Genomic DNA, 22,118 nt, shown 5'->3' with positions numbered 1-22,118 from the left:
ATAAAACTGCCTCTTCTACTAAATACTTAAGCTGCATATCTAATTAGATTTTGACACTGTTGCCATGGAGCATCCTTCTACCATCTTCTGTGCCCATTCACATGCAGTCACATGTTGTGTACACATAAAAATAATCAGTCCTCCTTGCAGTGTTTCTAACATCAAAAGCACAGACATTAAATTGCTTAGACAGTGAAACTAACTCATAAGTGTGTTTCAGTAAAAAATGAAAAAAATCCTTTAAATTTTATGTAACTTTGCCATCCTAAAATCAAAACTATAAAAATTAGAAATTTATTTTGTTGGTGCAGTTGAGGTTCTACTATAAGTGGACTGTATACATTGGAAAATAAAAGTATGTATCTTAAGTACTACAGTTCAAAAATTAAAGTGTGATTTTTTTTTCATTTTATTTATTTTTTCAGTGTAACAGTATTCATTCTTTTTGCACAACACCCAGTGCTCCATGCAAAACGTGCCCTCCCCATTACCCACCACCTGTTCCCCCAACCTCCCACCCCTGACCCTTCAAAACCCTCAGGTTGTCCCAACCTCCCACCCCTGACCCTTCAAAACCCTCAGGTTGTTTTTCAGAGTCCATAGTCTCTTATGGTTCGCCTCCCCTCCCCAATGTCCATAGCCTGCTCCCCCTCTCCCAATCCCACCTCCCCCCAGCAACCCCCAGTTTGTTTTGTGAGATTAAGAGTCATTTATGGTTTGTCTCCCTCCCAATCCCATCTTGTTTCATTTATTCTTCTCCTATCCCCCTACCCCCCCATGTTGCTTCTCCATGTCCTCATATCAGGGAGATCATATGATAGTTGTCTTTCTCCGATTGACTTATTTCACTAAGCATGATACGCTCTAGTTCCATCCACGTCGTCGCAAATGGCATGATTTCATTTCTTTTGATGGCTGCATAGTATTCCATTGTGTATATATACCACATCTTCTTTATCCATTCATCTGTTGATGGACATCTAGGTTCTTTCCATAGTCTGGCTATTGTAGACATTGCTGCCATAAACATTCGGGTACACGTGCCCCTTTGGATCACTATGTTTGTATCTTTTCTAAAGTGTGATTTTGAACTATTTTATTATTTTAATAAAAATTCAGATACACTTATTAAGGCCTTATTCTGTATAAAATGTAGAATTACTGGTCACAGTCATTGTAGGGTCAATAAAGCATTTAGCAAGGTTAAATTCTACTATATTAGTTATTAGCTGCCTAGTCTTGTCAATTATCTCTTTGTGCCTCTGGGGAATATTAAAAATATCATCTCGTGTAGTCATTATGTGCATTATATTTTAAAAATCCCCTTAAAATCCTTAGCACAATTGTTAGGGCATTGGAATGTCTTTTCAATTACTGCTATTGCTCTTGCCATGATCAAAATTTAAATTATTAAATAAGGTCTGCAAATTAATAGAGCACATTTTCATTGAGTTAATAGTTTATTGAGAAAATGAGGGAACACCAATATTTAAAGAAGACACACAAAACCCGCCAAAACAAAACAAACAAACAAAAAACCTTCAGACTATCTATGAAAGGGTAACAAATGATATGGTGAAATTAGGTATTGTGAATGTAGTGGGATAAATTGGGGCATGACATTAGGTTTCAGAAAGGAGTATAATGTGGCTAAGCTTTGTGGGAATGGGGACATTTGAGTTTGACCTTAATTATTTTCATAAAAAGCCAAATATCTTCAATATTAATAACTAATTAGCCTCAATAGTGGAAGCAGTGGAAGCCCTGTAGTAAATATACAGGATGCATTAGGGTTTATTCCTTGTGTAGAGAAGAATAAGGACACTTTAAAAATTTTATCACCGACCATGGAAACTGTATTCAATGTTTAACATCATATATTTGATATTTGAAACAAATTTGAAATTTGTTATGGAAAAACCAAAGCAAATGCAAATTAAAATCACGAGTTTATTTTTACCAGCCTCATCTAAGAATTCCATTCCCATAGGGATTGCCATTGACAGGTCCAGTGCCTTTAAATACTCTTTCTGACTGTTCCTCTAAGCTTCTCCAAGAGTCCTCAACCCTGCACATTTAGGGAAGTAGACCTTGAAGCTCATTACTGCACCAAAGGGGAAAAAAGGACAAGACAGAAAGGGCCAGATGCAGTTGAGATTTTCCTTCCAGTTTTATGATATACTTCTCATTCTCATTTGAGTATTCATAGTTAGTTTTTAAGACATATTTCTTTTCTTTTCTTTTTTTATTTTTTGTAATTTCAAGTTTTTGTTTATATTCCAGCTACCTTACGTATAGTGTAATATTAATTTCAGGAGTTGAATTCAGTGATTCATTACATTTTAAATATAATTTGAAAACTATCTACAAAGTATGAGACTTCTTTTCATTACCTTTTTTTGTCCTAAGAGATCTATTATCTTTTGATTTTGGAGAATTTTTTTTTTCATTTGTTGTCATGAGTTCAAGAAGACAAGGATATCCCTTTCACTATTAATTGGAATTGGCTGATACTAAAAATGTGAGTTCTTTTTTTTTCCTTCTCCATCTTTTCTTTATTCTTACCTTTATTATTTTTGATTGCCTGCACCTAAGTCATCTCTTTGAGCAATTATAGAATCATCCATCTTTTTTCACTTGTTTTCTAAGGTAATTGTTTGTTTGCTTGTTTTGCATGAATAATCTAGAAACATATCTTCTTGGTAATGATTCCTTTCATAAATTTTAGGCTTCTAATTCATGTAACAATTTGGCATTTTAATAGTTTACAAAACATCTTTAAAAAGTCTGTTGTAGTAAAAAATGAAAAATGAGAATGCTATTTTGAACTCCTGGTTTCAAACATAGGACTCTTTAGTTGTTACATCAGGAGGCTAGGAGAAATTGTGGAATGTTGTGTACTCTTCTTTGGACAGAAAAGCAATGATAAAAAACCAAACAAAGGTCTGGAAAATAATATAAAGAAAATAATATAAACAATATAATAAAGAGAATAATGAGTGTAAGAAAATGATGGAAAAATTAATTGATAATTCTGATAAACTGGTAAATAAGTTAGAAAATCAATTGATTAAAAAATATTAGTTCTTTGCAAGAGGAAGGATCCATGAAAACTACAATTCCTATTTTCTTAAGAGGAAATAGATACCAAGCAGATGTGAGGAACTTTTTCCTAAATACCATAATCAGGGAGAGGTAGATCAGGACAAGAACCTCCATTTCTTGCCTCACTGTCCCATGAGTCTGTAATACTGAGCAATAATCCGTGATATTTGAAATGAATAAGGGTTATATGGAAGAAAATGTCAGGGACCACAGGTGGAGAAGTTCAATTTATATAATTGATGACTATTTCTCTAACAAAGATAGATCTGATATATATTAATTTTTTTTAAAAAACCTACGGAAAATGTGAAAAAGACCTAAGTAAAATAGAGGGATAAAATATTTATTTTCTTTAAGTGTTTGCTTCACTTACTCTAAATAAGAGAGATTATCTTTTGTAGGTTTTTGAAGGTCTTCATGAATAAATTTTTAGTTTGATTTCAGTTCTTCCATCTGTGAAATGGGAAATCCTGTGTCCTATCACAAGTCTTGGTCATTAGTTTGGGATTTTCAGTAGTGGTTACTTGTCAAAATACTTTTATAACTTCTATAAAAATCTATATTCAGTGGTAGGTTAAACTCATTGAAGAAAATGTGTTCCCAGAGCTCCCTTTGTCCTGTAAACTGTGAAGCATTTAGAGAATATTAGTCATTTTTAAATTAATAAGAGTTCATAGTTATTCTTATGATGTATTATATGCACATATCTGTAGCTCACTGTTTTATAATGAATATTTTAATTTGATCCCCACAAGAATCCTATGTGATAAGTACTATTATCACTGTTTTACAGATGAAGAAACAAGACTCAGAAGGTTTATAACTTGCCTAAGATTATTCAGGTTTAGTGGACCATATATTGGAATGAATTCAGCTAAATTCAAGCACTCTCTACCACCATGATAACCTGTCTCTCTTGCAAACACAGTTGCCAATTTCACTTAAGGAATTGAAGATGAACCAGTCAGTGTTGTGTCCTAAGAAATATTTTCTTTGAGACTAAGGACACCAAGATGATCCTGAAAATCAGGGGTTATTTGTTTCCCTCCCTTTTAATGCTTTTATGAAAGTTGTGGTAAGGCAGAGTGAACATCAGTGTCCTGAAGCCCCTTTGATGATGCTGTCTGGTGTAGATTTCCTTAATGAACTTGTTGCAGCAGAAATGAAGATTGTAGGTAATCAGAAGTTTGAAAATGACAGCATTTCTACTCATTCCATACATACGAGAGGTTGTTAACCTTTTGCACAACATATCCTGGTATGCAGCAATCTGTGTTGCAGATTTGTTGTTTCCTTCTGTTAAAACAAAAATAAGAGTTAGAGTTGGCTCAGCAAAACAAGGAACCATGAAAAGAGCAAATTATGAACTTGAGTCCTCAGTAATAACAGCTAGATATTTAATCAATCGCCTTGAAGTTTCTTTAAATCCTATCAGGGTTATAAAAAGTAGAGCTAGATGTGCTAGTGCTGAAATAAAGACCAAATCCAGATAGAGGTTTAAAAGAGCTACAGATATAGTTGTGTTTCCTTATATCAAATATGTTCTTGTGAAGGTGTGTGGGAGTTGGGTTTATGTACCTGTCTAGTTATATTTACATTTTTATGACAGGTGATGACATATGGTGCTTGAGGAAGAGCATCTATGTCTAAACTTGATAAAGTCATGGAGGAAACAACCTAGTAATTAGTGATTAAAAAAAAGGTATTTAATTTTACTGATTCCCATAAAGGTTCACTTTTTATTGTGTCTCCTTTCATTTTTTGTGTGTCGTGTTCCTCTTAAAATGTACTATAAAATGATGGCTTTTAAAATTAACTTTAATTAAAGAAGTAATAATGAAATAGAATCTCTTACATACAGAATTTAAAATATTGAATAACCCTAGAATCTACTTTGGCCATCACCTCCTCTATTTCTGAGAAGTAAATCCTTCCTTCCACACTTTTTTCTATTAATTTATAAAAACAGAGGTTCTCATAGAAACTACATGATATTCTGTGGCTGTGATTTTTTTTAACATGCATGTTTTCATATTGTGACTATTTTGGGGCACTTTATTATTTTTTCCATATTAAAGTGTGTCTTAGTGTTTTCTATCATGGTATAGGTTTCACAAGGATCAAACATTAAATTTGTCTAGTTTTCTGTAATGGTAAGATACCATCCCTTATTTCCATTCTATGGTCAGGTTTTAGATCACTTCTAGTTTCCAAATTTGAAAGACTCTGTGAAGAATATCCTTTTGTATGTTCTCTGAAGTAGTTTTGTTGGGCCACTCATTAAAATTTTAATGGACAAACTTGTTAAATTTATTTTTATTTTTTGTTTACTTTTCAAAGATTTTATTTATATATTTGAGAGAGAAAGAGGGTGAGCAAGCAAGAGAGAGAGCACAAGCCAGGGAGAGTGGCAGAGGGAGAAACAGACTGCCCGCTTAGCAGGGAGCTGGACATGGGCTCAATCCCAGGACCCTGGGATCATGACCTGATCTGAAGGCAGACAATTAAGTGACTGAGCCACCCAGGTTCCCAATGGACAGCCTTTTAAATTTTATTTGTATGAAGTTGATGAGTGGGACTATAGTAGCTCATTCTTGTTGAATCTACATTTCAATGATTCTAATGATGTTGAATAGTTTTATATATGCTTTTGGACAGTTCTGATTTCCTTTCTGTGCATTGCCTTGCCAAGTACTTTGCTTTTTTAGAAAATTGGGCTATTTGTCTTATGTGATTGATTTTATAGGATTTATAAATATTTATTCCCATTTGCCACTTATAAAAAATGTTTGATGTATATGAAGTTGTGTCATATAGAAGGTTTAAAAATAGATTTTACATCCTTTTTTGAATTTTCCTTTTGTGTTTGTTTTAAAAATATTCCTACATAAGAAAGAAACCCATTATCATTATTTCTAAAAACTTTTTATACTTTTGTTCCATACATTTGTATATTTCACCCATATGGATCATAATGTTTTGTACCTTGTGAGGTATATTATATTCAGATGAAGATTCAAATTCTTAACATCAGCTACTAAAATTCACCTCAATTTGAATTATGTAGAGTTCATATCAATATAAATTTCAACTTAAATATGAAATAAATTCCCATATATATGTGTTAATTATTGATTATCTTTAAACTCAGCAATGTCTTTACATAGAACTGTGTTTTTGATATTTATTTGTTTTTGGGAAATAGAGAGAGCAAGAGCAAGAGGGGTAAAGGGAGATGGAGAGGGAGAGAGAATGTCAGACTCTCTTGAATGTAAATTCAAACATGGGCCTTGATCTCACCACCCTGGCAGCATGGCATGAGCCAAAATCAAGAGTTGGACACTCAACTTAATGAGCCACCCAAGCACCCATACCCACAATGTTTTAATTGCCATATCTTGATAAGGTACTTCAAATCTGGAAGGTATATCTATTTGTTCTTCCTTTGAAAAAGTCAGCTTAACTACTCTGTGTTTTAATTCTTTCTGAATTTTGGAATCAGCTTTTCATGAAAAAGTTTGTCAGAACTTTTGTTTTAATTATTGCATGTATTGATTAATTTGTGAAGAATTGACATCTTTCTTATAGTGACCTTTCCTAACTATAAACATGGTATAATCTTATAACTTGTTACAATCTTTCTATATATTTTAATACAATTCTGTATTCAATGAGGGAATTCTATTTTTAAGGACAGAATAGATAACTCACAGATAAAATGATCTTGAACTGCTTATTTAAAAAAAAAAAACATAATCCAGAATTACTATTACTGGTTTTGCTTATGTGACAGTCATATTTTCAGAGATTTTTGCGAGAAATTAGGCTATCGTTTGTTAATGTGTAGTTCATGGATGGAATTCAACACAAAAAGCCCACAAACTCCCTAAAACCCTATTAAAAATATGCTTGTATGCTCAATGTGGATTTTTCTAAAAAGCATTGTTCTGTTGCTGTAATAACCTTTCAGAACAGGCTGGTACATTTTATCAGTGTGTGGAGTTAATGTTTTGTCCACTTGGGCAATGAGTTTAACAGTTGTTTTTTTTTTAAGATTTTATTTGTTTATTTGACAGACCGAGATCACAAGTAGGCAGAGAGGCAGGCAGAGAGAGAGGGGGAAGCCAGCTCTCCACTGAGTAGAGAGCCTAATATGGAGCTTGTTCCCAGAACCCTGGGATCATGACCTGAACTGAACAGAGGCTTTAACCCACTGAGTCACTCAGGTGCCCTGAGTTTAACAGTTTTGTGATACATTTTTTTTTTTGCCAAAGTAAAGTAAGAGGTACAGTTTAATACTTTGCACCAAAAAGCATGTCCTTTTTAATTAAAATATTTCAGGATTGGGATCCATGTGCCTATCATGAGCCTGTTAAGTCAAGAATGTGGCTCAATTCAAAGAAATAAAAGGTGGGATAGCAGATCTAGTGAAAAAGAATCTTTGGAGGCAATTTGCCCCTCCAAGGATGCTGTCCTACTGGGAAGTACCAGAAGGTGGGACAGACATGAAGGGATGAAAACTCCCGGGTTAGGCTGGAAAGTGAACGGGGAAATGAAGTCAGTTATAGGAAGCCACAAATATGCTATAACCCTGTACAGTACAGCAACACTTTTCCCCAAAGATCTGACCATTGCCCAATGTTCATGAAAAGGTGGTAAAAGCACTTTCTGAAATTGGCACCTAGAGATCTAACATTTAAAGCTAGTAACTCAGGGCACCAGGGTGGCTCAGTTGGTTAAGCAGCTGCCTCTGGCTTGGGGCATGATTCCAGGGTCCTGGTATGGAGCCCTACATTGGGCTGCCTGCTCAGTGGGGAGCCTCCTTCTCCCTTTCCCACTCCCCCTGCCTGTGCTCTCTCTCATTCTGTCAAATAAAAATAAAATCTTAAAAGAATAAAATTATGAGCTCACTGATGTCTAAAGACATTACTGAACTTCCAGGATTTAGCACTAATTTAGTTGGGGAACAATTGAGAATGATAAGACTGCCCTTGAAGAACAGATAGCCTCAATGTTGTTTTGAACCAGAGATTCAAAAAATCACTCAAGGTATACTACTGATATTGTTCCTCAAAATTGACTAAAACAAACAAACAAACAAACAAACAAAAATTTTCATCTCCTAAATTATTCATCTTCTTGTTCATATTAAGTGTGAGACTTTGGAATTTATTATATTTTTAATTAATTATTTGTATTATTATTGTTAGTATATGTCTACTCTAATGAACTTTATCTAGTTAGAAGGTGTAGATTGTGTGTATTTTGCACACTGCTTTCTGTACCCTTAGAACTTACTATGGTATTTGTATCATAATAAATTATCAATATGTATATGTTGAATACATGAATGACTTTTATAGTTTTAGAAGTTGACTGTTTTCAGTACATTAACTTCTCCTCTACATGATCAAACCCACAGAAGCAATGGGACATGAAAACATCACAGAATTTATCCTCTTGGGACTTTTTAGTGACGAGGATGCAAAGGTTGCCTGCTTTGTGGTGTTCTCACTTTGCTACATTGTGATTCTGTCAGGAAACCTGTTCATTCTTCTCACCATCAGAGGCAGCCGCCTTCGTGAACAGCCCATGTACTTTTTCCTGAGCTACCTGTCTTTCATGGACGTCTGCTTCACTTCCACAGTGGCTCCCAGACTGATCACAGACCTATTGGCTGAGCAGAAGACCATCTCCTACGACTGCTGCATGGCCCAGATGTTTTACGCCCACTTCTTTGGTGCCACTGAGATGTTCATCCTGGTGGCCATGGCCTATGACCGTTATGCAGCCATCTGCAGACCCCTTCACTATATGGTCATCATGAACAGACGGGTGTGCTATGTCCTTTTGATGGCCTCAATTCTTGGAGCATTTCTCCATTCAATCCTGCAGGTATTGATTATTATTGATCTTCCCTTCTGTGGCCCCAATGAAATAGACCACTATTTATGTGATATTTTCCCCTTGCTGAAGCTGGCCTGCACAGACACTAGTCTGTTGGTTATTGTGGTCATTACCACCACAGGAATGATATCCGTTGTGACCTTTGTTGCCTTGGTAATTTCTTACATCATCATCCTGTCCACTCTGAGGACACGCTCATCCCAGAGCTGCCGCAAAGCCCTCTCCACCTGTGGCTCACACATCACTGTTGTGTTCCTGTTCTTCCTGCCCCTCATCTTCACGTATGTCCCCACAGCTGATTCTGTCAGTAACGACAAAGTTTTTGCCCTATTTTACACCATGTTTGCTCCCATGTTCAACCCTTTCATCTACACGCTGAGAAACACAGACATGAAGAATGCCATGAGGAAAATGTGGTGCCGAGACACACGGTGTGAAGGGAAATGAAGTCTCTGTAGTTCAAACCCTTGGCTGGGTCTCATTCTATCCACAGGATCCTAATGTCAACAAATGCAGCAAGTACAGAGAGGTGGTGTGCTGGCATCAAAAGTTGTAAGATGTGAAGGGAAAAGGCCCCTCAACTACCTCTTTCTGTTTCTTTAGTTTTGTGACCCAGTATAAGGGGAACAAATCCCATGAGTTCCAGGTCCCTTCCAGCTTTGATATTGTGGTACCTATGTTTGGTATTCTGGAACATTCTGTCCTTCATGATCCTAGACATAGTGGACATAGCACTTTTATCAGGGCACACTGTAAACATTGCAGGGTTTGACAGTTATGCTCTGCTTTAGGAAACAGATTATTAAGAGACCGCTTATGGAGAGAGAGAAAGAGGTCCTAAGCACTCAATTTTTCAGTGGTGTCCACTGCAATAAAATAAAGAAGCAATGCCTAAAAATTTATGTGTTTTTTATATATTTTTATATTTTTATATTATATATTTTTATATTTTTAACTCTTTTTACATAAACACTGCTGCTAAAAAAATGTAATGCAATGGAGTTACCCTATTCACACTGTCCTTGTAGATGTTATTAACATTAACTCTTAATACCCTATGATGGTGTATTCCAGAAATTACAAGTTTCAAATTAGATAATGAACATCACTTTTCAATCCCTTAATTCCACGATGTATTTATAACCTCATTTATAACCTCATTTAACAATCCCTCATGAATATATAAATTGATGTTTTTTGTAAATGTGCAAAGTGGAAAATCTCCCATTCTGTAAAGGATCCTGAGTTTAAGAAGCCACATAGCTTAGTGTGTCTGGATTGCTCAGTAGATTAAATGGTTAACCAACCATTAAAGCATCTGACGTTGGCTCAGATCCTGATCTCAGGGTCCTGGGATTTAACCTGTAACCTACTCCCTGTTCAGTGGGTCTGCTTGTCCCTCTTCCTCTCCCCTTCCCCCTCCCTGGCTCCTGCTCTTTCTTTCTCTCAAATAAATAAATAAATAAAAATTTTAAAGGAAAAAATATAAGTAGGCACCTAGCTGAATAGATGGACGTTTAAATGGTTGGGGTGCATTTTGTTAACCCTCACTGCTCTTTATGCAAGCAGCATATTTAGACATTTTTCCCCACCATTTACACTATCTACAACCATCTCCATTCCACTCAGGCAGGCCCTTATACTAGTGGCACAGACTTGGCAGCACAGGCTTGTTATTTTCTGGTGCTCCATTCTCTTTACCACAGTCCCCACAAAGAAATTGTGCTGTATTTACTTGAAGAAATTGTCCTTTGTGCAACAGAAATCTGGTTTTGGTTTTTGTTTTGGAGTATAGTCGATACACAGTGTTGCCTTACTTTCAGGACCACAGCCTAGTAATTCCACAAATATCTGTGTTTTGCTGTGCTCATCGCAAGTGTAAGTACCATCTGTGCTATGTTCACTACACGATGCCTTTTATTACCGAGACTTATTCATTCCATAACTGGAAACCTGTCTCTTCTACTTTTCTTCACCCATTGTGCCCACCTTCCTTCTGGGGACCATCGATTTATTCTCTGAATTTATGACTCTGCAGGAATCTGGTTTTTTTTTTTAATATTTTATTTATTTGACAGAGAGAAATCACAACTAGACAGAGAGGCAGGCAGAGAGAGAGGAGGAAGCAGGCTCCCTGCGGAGCAGAGAGCCCAATGCGGGGTTTGATACCAGGACCCTGGGATCATGACCTGAGCCAAAGGCAGAGGCTTTAACCCACTGAGCCACCCAGGTGCCCAGGAATCTGGGTTTTAAGATAAGAAGTGCATTTACAGAAATTAGCCATAGTTGATGATGATTTCAGCAATAGATTTTCTCTTCCCAAAGGACCCATACATGTGTACTGTCTGCAAGTTAGGAGACTTAGAACATAAGGGGAGGCCAAAAAATAATGAAGTATATAGAAAAGGAGATAAGAAAGACAATAGCAGATTAAATCAGGATTTTGTTTTGATGTTGATCTGGTGGTAATTATGTCCTGGTGGGATTCTCCAATTCAGAGATGTGAGGGTCACCAGTAATGTCTATAGCTGCATGGGCTCTTGCCTAATTCTGGTGGTTTTGTTTTTGTTTGTTTGTTTTTAATTAGCCTATTATTGATGCATATGTAAGCTACATTCTCTGGTTTCATTTAATCCATTGATGAAATTTGCTTATTGTAACAAATTTGCTTGGCTTTTCCCCAGGAAGACAGGCTTTCAGAGTCCATGTGAACCTGGCTCTTATGTGTCTTTTGTTCAGTCTTCTTATAATTTAGAAACAAAGGAAGGGTGAAAAGGAACATACCCAAGAGTAATAAATATGTCCTTCTTTTCCGGTGTGTTATCCATGGATGAAATAGTGAAGAGGGAGGTTGGCTGCATGCTAAGGTATTTAGAATTTGACCTTTATGTATATACCCAAGGTTAGGTGCTGTCCCACATGCCCATTATCTCTCCTTTCATTATACTGCTCCTTTCAAGGAACTTTACACTAAACATATTGGAGGTTTTGTTGACTCAAGAGTATGCCTCAGTCCCCACTTCTACAGTCTGAGCATGCTATTCTTGGATCAGGCAGCTCAATAATGCTGTGTAACAAGCTACTTCAGTATTTGCAGCTTATACAAAGAACACTACATTTTTGCTCAGATGTCTGCGAAAGGTGGGGTTCAGCTGATCTAGGGCAGGTTCAGATGTGAGGCTCCACAGGCATGAAACAAAAAATAATCCTAGTCTTTGCTGAAATTGAAAGTTTATCTTCTGGACATGTGGTGTCATTGGCTGTTATGAAAGTTCAGCATTGTCTATCTCCCTTTATACTCCGGTGCACTTGGCTGGTGGACTTTTTGAATACTGAAATGTAAAATAAACAGTATTTTGAAGATTTGAATAAAGTAATGATGTTACATTATACCTCAAAATGAAAATTGTCATTATGAAAGATGTGGATATATTGAAACTGTCAAAATGACGTGTTCCTGCTGACTTATCATAAACATGGTGAAATTCTAGAGACTCTGACATGTGACAAATGTTTTTCTCCTCAATATGTTTAAATGAAAAAGGCAGTGACATACAGAGGAACATGAAAACTATTCTTACATATTAAACTGAGCAGTGTAAGAAAACATAAATCAATAAGGTTGATAAACCCCTGGCCAAACTCATCAAAAAGAAGAGAAAGAACCCAAATAAATAAAATCATGAATGAAAGAGGAGAGATCACAACTAACACCAAAGAAATACAGACAATTATAAGAACATACTATGAGCAACTCTATGCCAACAAATTTGACAATCTGGAAGAAATGGATGCATTCCTAGAGACATATCAACTACCACAACTGAACCAGGAAGAAATAGAAAACCTGAACAGGCCCATAACCAGTAAGGAGATTGAAACAGTCATCAAAAATCTCCAAACAAACAAAAGCCCAGGGCCAGACGGCTTCCCAGTGGAATTCTACCAAACATTTAAAGAAGAACTAATTCCTATTTCCTGAAACTCTTCCAAAAAATAGAAATGGAAGGAAAACTTCCAAACTCATTTTATGAGGACAGCATCACCTGATCCAAAAACCAGACAAGGATCCCACCAAAAAAGAGAACTACAGACCAATATCCTTGATGAACACAGACGCAAAAATGCTCACCAAAATATGAGCCAATAGGATTCAACAGTACTAAAAGGATTATTCACTATGATCAAGTAGGATTTATTCCAGGGCTTCGGGGTTGGTTCAACATCTGCAAATCAATCATTGTGATAGAACACATTAATAAAAGAAAGAACAAGAACCATATGATACTCTCCATAGATGCTGAAAAAGCATTTGACAAAGTACAGCATCCCTTCCTGATCAAAACTCTTCAAAGTGTAGGGATAGAGGGCACATACCTCTCTATTATCAAAGCCATCTATGAAAAACCCACCACAAATATCATTCTCAATGGAGAAAACCTGAAAGCTTTTCCGTTAAGGTCAGGAACATGGCAGGGATGTCCGTTATCACCACTGCTATTCAACATAGTACTAGAAGTCCTAGCCTGAGCAATCAGACAACAAAAAGAAATTAAAAACATCCAAAACGGCAAAGAAGAAGTCAAACTATCACTCTTCGCAGATGATGTGATACTATATGTGGAAAACCCAAAAGACTCCACTCCAAAACTGCTAGTTCTTGTACAGGAATTCAGTAAAGTGTCAGGATATAAAATCAATGCACAGAAATCAGTTGCATTTCTGTACACCAACAACAAAACAGAAGAAAAAGAAATTAAGGAGTCAATCCCATTTAAAATTACACCCAAAATAATAAGATACCTAGGAATAAACCTAACCAAGGAGGCTAAGAATCTATACGCAGAAAATTATAAAGTACTCATGAAAGAAATTGAGGAAGACACAAAGAAATGGAAAAATGTTCCATGTTCCTGGATTGGAAGAATAAATATTGTGAAAATGTCTATGCTACCTAAAACAATCTACACATTTAATGCAATCCCTATCAAAATACCATCCATTTTTTCCAAAGAAATGGAACAAATAATCCTAAAATTTATATGGAACCAGAAAAGACCTCGAATAGCCAAAGGAATATTGAAAAAGAAAGCCAAAGTTGGAGGCATCACAATTCCAGACTTCAAGCTCTCTTACAAAGCTGTCATCATCAAGACAGCATGGTACTGGCACAAAAACAGACACATAGATCAGTGGAACAGAATAGAGAGCCCAGAAATAGACACTCAACTCTATGGTCAACTAATCTTCGACAAAGCAGGAAAGAATGTCCAGTGGAAAAAAGACAGCCTCTTCAATAAATGGTGCTGGGAAAATTGGACAGCCACATGCAGAAAAATGAAATTGGACCACTTCCTTACACACATATGAAAATAGACTCAAAATGGATGAAGGACCTCAATGTGAGAAAGGAATCCATCAAAATCCTTGAGGAGAACACAGGCAGCAACCTCTTTGACCTCAGCCACAGCAACATCTTCCTAGGAACATCGGCAAAGGCAAGAGAAGCAAGGGCAAAATGAACTATTGGGACTTCATCAAGATCAAAAGCTTTTGCACAGCAAAGGAAACAGTTAACAAAACCAAAAGACAACTGACAGAATGGGAGAAGATATTTGCAAACGACATATCAGATAAAGGGCTAGTGCCCACAATCTATAAGGAACTTAGCAAACTCAACAACCAAAGAACAAACAATCCAATCCAGAAATGGGCAGAAGACATAAACAGACATTTCTGCAAAGAAGACATCCAGATGGCCAACAGACACATGAAAAAGTGCTCCACGTCACTCGGCATCAGGGAAATACAAATCAAAACCACAATGAGATATCACCTCACACCAGTCAGAATGGCTAAAATTAACAAGTCAGGAAATGACAGATGCTGGCGAGGATGTGGAGAAAGGGGAACCCTCCTCCACTGTTGGTGGGAATGCAAGCTGGTGCAACCACTCTTGAAAACAGCATGGAGGTTCCTCAAAATGTTGAAAATAGAACTACACTATGACCCAGCAATTGCACTACTGGGTATTTACGCTAAAGATACAGACGTAGTGATCCGAAGGGGCACATGTACCCGAATGTTTATAGCAGCAATGTCTTCAATAGCCAAACTATGGAAAGAACCTAGATGTCCATCAACAGATGAATGGATAAAGAAGAAGTGGTATATATACACAATGGAATACTATGCAGCCATCAAAAGAAATGAAATCTTGCCATTTGCGACGACGTGGATGGAACTAGAGGGTATCGTGCTTAGTGAAATAAGTCAATCGGAGAAGACAACTATCATATGATCTCCCTGATATGAGGACGTGGAGATGCAACATGGGGGGTTAGGGGGATAGGAGAAAAATAAATGAAACAAGATGGATTGGGAAGGAGACAAACAAAAATGACTCTTAATCTCACAAAACAAAATGGGGGTTGCTGGGGGGAGATGGGGTTGGGAGAGGGGCAGGGGGTTATGGACATTGGGGAGGGTATGTGCTATCATGAGTGCTGTGAAGTGTGTAAACCTGGCGATTCACATACCTGTACCCCTGGGGATAAAAATACATTATATGTTTATTAAAAAAAATTGGAAGGGGAGGCTAACCATAAGAGACTATGGACTCTGAAAAACAACCTGAGGGTTTTGAAGGGTCAGGGGTGGGAGTTTGGGGGAAAAGGTGGTGGGTAATAGGGAGGGCACATATTGCATGAAGCACTGGGTGTTGTGCAAAAACAATGAATACTGTTACGCTGAAAAAATAAATAAATTTTAAAAATTTAAAAAAAAAGAGATAAGTGGTACCATAAGATGAAACAACATTATATTAATTGGGATTCCAGAAGAAGAAAGAGAGAGGGGAGCAAAAGTTATATTGGAGAGAATTATTGTAGAGAATTTCCCTAATGTGGCAAAGGGAACAAGCATCAAAATACAGGAGGTGGAGATACCCCTCCTCATAATCAATAAGAATAGATCCACACACCATCATCTAATAGTAAAATGTACAAGTGTTAGTGACAAAAAGAAAGTACTGAAAGCAGCCCAGGAAAACAAGTCTATAACATACAGTGGTAAAAATATTAGACTGGCAGCAGACTTATCCACAGAGACCTGGCAGGCCAGAAAGAACTGGCATGATATATTCAGAGCACTAAATGAGAAAAAAACATGCAACCAAGAATACTATATACAACTAGGCTATCATTGAAAATAGAAGGAAAGATAAAAAGCTTCCAGGACAAACAAAAACTAAAACAATTTGTAAACACCAAACCAGCTCTACAGGAAATATTGAAAGGGGTCCTCTAAGCAAAGACAGGCTGAAAGTAGTAGATCAGAAAGGAACAGAGAAAATATACAGTGACAGTCACCTTATAGGCAATACAATGGCACTAAATTCATATCTCTCAACAGTTATACCAAATGTAAATGGGCTAAATGCCCAATCAAAAGACACAGGGTAGGGGTGCCTGGGTGGCTCAGTGGGTTAAAGCCTCTGCCTTCGACTTAGGTCATGATCCCAGGGTCCTGGGATAGAGCCCTGCATCAGGTTCTCTGCTCAACAGGGAGCCTGCTTCCTCTGCTCTCTCTCTGACTGCTTCTCTGCATACTTGTGATATCTGTCTATCAAATAAATAAAATATTAAAAAAAAAAGACACAGGGTAGGGGTGCCTGGGTGGCTCAGAGGTTAAGCCTTTGCCTTTGGCTCAGGTACTAATCTCAGGGTCCTGGGATCAAGTCCCACATCAGGGTCTCTACTCAGCAGAGAACCTGCTTCCTCTCTCTCTCTCTCTGCCTACTTGTTATCTCTGTCAAATAAATACATAAAATCTTCTTAAAAAGTTAAAAAAAAGTCACAAGGCATAATAATGGATAAAAAAAAAAAAGCCCATCAATATGCTGTCTACATGAAACTCATTTTAGTCCCAAAGACATCACTATATTTAAAGTGAAGGAGTGGAAAACAATTTACTATGCTAATGGATATCAAAAGTAAGCTGGGGTGGCAATCCTAATATAAGATCAATTAGATTTTAAGCCAAAGACTATAGTAAGAGATGAGTAAGGACACTATATCATACTCAAAGGGTCTGTCCAACAAGAAGATCTAAGAATTTTAAATATTCATGCCCCTAACATGGGAACAGCCAACTATAAACCCAGTTAATAACAAAATTAAAGAAACACATCGACAATAATACAATACCAGTAGGGGACTTTAACACTTCCCTCACTAAAATGGACAGATAATCCAAGCAAAAGATCAACAAGGAAAAAAAAGGCCTTCATGCCACATTAGACCAGATGGACATAACAGCTGTATTCAGAACATTCCATCTAATAGCAACAGAATATACATTCTTCTCTAGTGAACAGGGAACATTCTCCAGAAGAGATCACATCCTGGGTCATAAATCAGGTCTCAACCAGTATCAAAAGATTGGGATAATCCCCTGCATATTTTCAGACTACAATGCTCTGAAGCTAGAACTCAACCATAAGAGAAAACTTGGAAATAACCCAAATAAATGGAGACTAAAGATCATCCTTATAAAGGATGTATGGGTAAACCAGGAAATTAGAGAAGAATTGAAAAAAAAAATCATTGGAACAAATGATAATGAAAACGCCATGGTTCAAAATCTGTGGGACACAGCAGAGGCAGTCCTGAGAAGAAAATACATAGCGATACAAGCCTTTCTCAAGAAACAACAACAGTCTCAAATACACAACCTAACCCTACACCTAAAGGAGCTGCAGAAAGAACAAGAAAGAAACCCTAAACCCAGCAAGAGAAGAGAAATCATAAAGATCAGAGCAGAAATCAATGAAATAGAAACCAAAAAAAAAAAAAAAAATAAATAAAAAAATAGAACAAATCAACAAAACTAGGAGCTGGTTCTTTGAAAGAATTGATAAGATTGATAAACCCCTGGTCAGACTTATCAAAAAGAAAAGAGTAAGGACCCAAATAAATAAAATCAGGAATGAAAGAGGAGAGATCACAACCAACACCAAAGAAATACGAACAATTATAAGAACGTATTATGAGCAACTATATAGCAGCAAATTTGACAATCTGGAAGAAATGGATGCATTCTAGGAGACATATAAACTACCACAACTGAACCAGGAAGAAATAGAAAACCTGAGCAGACCCATAACCAGTAAGGAGATTGAAGCAGTCATCAAAAATCACCCAACAAAGAAGAGGCCAGGGCCAGACAGCTCCCCAAGGGAATTCTACCAAACATTTAAAGAAGTAATTCTTATTCTCCTGAAACTGTTCCCAAAAATAGAAATGGAAGGAAAATTTCCAAACTCATTTTGTGATGCCAGCATTACCTTGATCCCAAAACCAGACAAGGTTCCCATCAAAAAAGAGAATTATAGACCAATATCCTTGATGAACACCGATGCAAAAATTCTTACCAAAATTCTAGCCAATAGGCTCCAAAAGTACATTAAAAGGATTATTCACCATGCCAAGTGGGATTTATTCCAGGGCTGGAAGATTGGTTCAACATCTGCAAATCCATCAATGTGGTACAATACATCAATAAAAGAAAGAACAAGAACCATAAGATACTCTCAATAGATGCTGAAAAAGCATTTGACAAAGTACAGATCAAAACTTCCTGATCAAAACTCTTCAAAGTGTAGGGATAGAGGGCACATACCTCAATATTATCAAAGCCATCTATGAAAAACCCACCGCAAATATCATTCTCAATGGAGAAAAACTGAAAGCTTTCCCGTTAAGGTCAGGAACACAGCAGGGATGTCAGTTATCACCACTGCTATTCAACATAGTACTAGAAGTCCTAGCCTCAGCAATCAGACAACAAAAAGAGATTAAAGCATCCAAATCGGCAAAGAAGAAGTCAAACTCTCACTCTTTGCAGATGATATGATACTATATGTGGAAAACCCAAAAGACTCCACTCCAAATCTGCTAGAACTTTTACAGGAATTCAATAAAGTGTCAGGATATAAAACCAATGCAATGAAATCAGTTGCATTTCTTTACACCAGCAACAAGACATAAGAAAGAGAAATTAAGGAGTCAATCCCATTTACAATTGCACCCAAAACTATAAGATACCTAGGAATAAACCTATCCAAAGAGGGAAAGAGTCTATACACAGAAAATTATAAAGTACTCATGAAAGAAATTGAGGAAGACACAAAGAAATGGAAAAATGTTCCATGCTCATGGATTAGAAGGAAAAATATTGTGAAAATGTCTATGCTACCTAAAGCAATCTACACTTTTAATGCAATCCCTATCAAAATCTCATTCATTTTTTTTTAAGAAATAGAACAAATATTCCTAAAATTTATATGGAACCAGAAAAGACCTCAAATACTCAGAGGAATATAGAAAAAGAAAGACAAAGTTGGTGGCATCACAATTCCAGACTTCAGGCTCTATTACAAAGCTGTCATCATCAAGACTGTATGGTACTGGCACAAAAGCAGACACATAGATTAGTGGAACAGAATAGAGAGCCCAGGAGTGCATGGGTGGCTCTGTGGGTTAAGCCTCTGATTCAGCTCAGGTTGTGATCTCAGGCTCCTGGGATCAAGCCCCTATTAAGGCTCTCTGCCCAGCGGGGAGCCTGCTCCCTTTCTCTCTCTCTCCTACTTGTGATCTCTCTCTCTGTCAAATAAATAAATAAAATTAAAAAAAATAAAGAGCCCAGAATTACACCCTCAACTCTATGGTCAAGTAATCTTCGACAAAGCAGGGAGAGTGTCCAATCAAGAAAATACAGTTTCTTCAACAAATGGTGTTGGGAAAATTGGACAGTCACATGCAAAAAAATGAAACTGGACTATTTCCTTACACCACACACGGAAATAGACTCAAAATAGATGAAGGACCTCAATGTGAGAAAGGAATCCATCAAAATCCTTGAGGAGAACACAGGCAGAAACCCCTTCAACCTGAACTGCAGCAATATCTTCCTAGGAACATTGCGAAAAGCAAGGGAAGCAAGGGCAAAAATGAACTATTGGTACGTCATCAAGATCAAAAGCTTTTGCACAACAAAGGAAACATTTAACAAAACTAAAAGACAACTGACAGAATGGGAGAAGATATTTGCAAATGGCATATCAGAGAAAGGGCTAGTATCCAAAATGTATAAAGAACTTATCAAACTGAACACCCAAAGAACAAATAATCCAATCAAGAAATGGGCAGAGAACATGAACAGACATTTCTGCAAAGAAGACATCCAGATGGCCAACAGACACATGAAAAAGTGCTCCACATCACTCGGCATCAGGGAAATACAAATCAAAACCACATTGAGATACCACCTCACACCAGTCAGAATGGCTAAAATTAACAAGTCAGGAAACAACAGATGCTGGAGATGATGTAGAAAAAGGGCTACCCTCCTACACTGTTGGTGGGAATGCAAGCTGGTACAACCACTCTGGAAAACAGCCTGGAAGTTCCTCAGATAGTTGAAAATAGAGCTACCCTATGACCCAGCAATCATACTACTGTGTATTTACCCTAAATATACAAATGTAGTGATCCGAAGGGGCACATGTAAGACAATGGAATACTATGCAGGCATCAAAAGAAATGAAAACTTTCCATTCATATGACGTGGATGGAACTAGAGGGTATTATGCTTAGTGAAATAAGTCAATCAGAGAAAGACAATTATCATATGATCTCTCTGATATGAGGAAGTGGAGATGCAACATGGGGGGCTTGGGGAGTAGGAAAAGAATAAATGAAACAAGATGGGATTGGGAGGGAGACAAACCATAAGAGACTCTTAATTTCACAAAACCAACTGAGGGTTTCTGGGGAGAGGCAGGTAGGGAGAAGGTGGTGGGGTTATGGAAATTGGGGAAGGTATGGACTATGATGAGTGCTGTGAAGTGTGAAAACCTGGTGATTCGCAGACCTGTACCCCTGGGGCTAATAATAAATTATATGTTAATAAAAAATTAAAAATTAAAAAAATACAGTACACAGCTACAAATAATTACAAGTGTGTGATATTAGCTATGGAATGAAGATATTGTGGAAGCTGAACACACATCTCTGAAATAGAACATAATACATATAAGATTTTGGAAAACGATTATTGTGATAATTAAATTATTCAGAAAATAAATGATTCAAAAAAGTTGCCAAGACAGTACATGTGTAGTTATCTGAAACAATATTATTTATACGGTGGGAAATAAAAATAGTTAACAATTTAAATAGAACATACTTATCCGTGTAATAAGGGAAAATGTGGCAAAAGTGTATTGCAGCTTTATGGTAGAGAAGGTTTCTCTAATAATGATGCAAGGGCAGGAGGAAGTGAGAAACTTTCCTAACAAGATTAAGCAGAGGCAACAGTTAAGGTTAGAAGAGAAGTGAGAAAGGAGGGAAAAACAAAGGAGAGTAAAAGAGGTAATTTTCTTACAATGAAGGAAAGTGAAGGAGCTGTGCTTTATATTTTGGGAAACTCTTCTAGTTTTAGGAGTATTTGTGGAAAGACACAAAGGATTGAGAAATTCCAGCCTCAACTTCTCAGTAGAGCTCAGCTTCCCACAATCCAGTGTGTTTGAGAATTTTAATGTTAATTATAATGTTTATGCTCAAACTTTATCAAAACACAGGAAGAATAGAAATTTTAGCACTTGTTAATTCTTCAGTGTTCTTTCAATAGCTGGGAACCAGAGGTCATTGTCTGTGGTAGCATGTTTTCTGGGGAAGCAAGGCGGAGATATCATTTTGGAGATCTTTGTGGGTATCAGAAGTGATACATAGAGCATTTACCATCCCCCGATGGTTTCCAAAAAAGCTGATTTTCCTTCCTTTCAAAGACTGTGTTTCTAACTTGATCCAGTATCCTGAATCTTAATATTTCTTTTCTTTTTCCTTTCTGCCCTATGATGAAAAATTTCTCAATATCTCACTGGAGGAATTCATCAAGTTCCTTTTCAGTGGTGATCATTCCCTACAAATATCCAAATCAAACAAAAAGTAAAAATATTTCTAAAAGATTAATTCTTAATTGATTAAACATTTCAGAATTCAATGTTATAATTTAAATATTACAAGACTGTGCTAGCCCCATTA

At 36.8% G+C, this 22,118-nt stretch overlaps 1 protein-coding gene across 1 annotated transcript; it reads left to right on the top strand.

The window, feature by feature from the left end:
- The first annotated feature begins 8,532 nt into the window (after positions 1–8,532).
- On the top strand, positions 8,533–9,459 carry LOC123947963 (olfactory receptor 4P4-like). Its single transcript, XM_046014315.1, has one exon. The coding sequence runs from the start codon at positions 8,533–8,535 to the stop codon at positions 9,457–9,459; it is 927 nt and encodes a 308-aa protein (XP_045870271.1).
- The last annotated feature ends 12,659 nt before the right edge of the window (positions 9,460–22,118 follow it).

The sequence above is a fragment of the Meles meles genome, chromosome 8, assembly GCF_922984935.1.
Source record: "Meles meles chromosome 8, mMelMel3.1 paternal haplotype, whole genome shotgun sequence".
Taxonomy (NCBI): Eukaryota; Metazoa; Chordata; class Mammalia; order Carnivora; family Mustelidae; genus Meles; species Meles meles.
The sequence above is the reverse complement of the archived record's forward strand: the minus strand, read 5'-3'. Positions and strand labels throughout refer to the sequence as shown.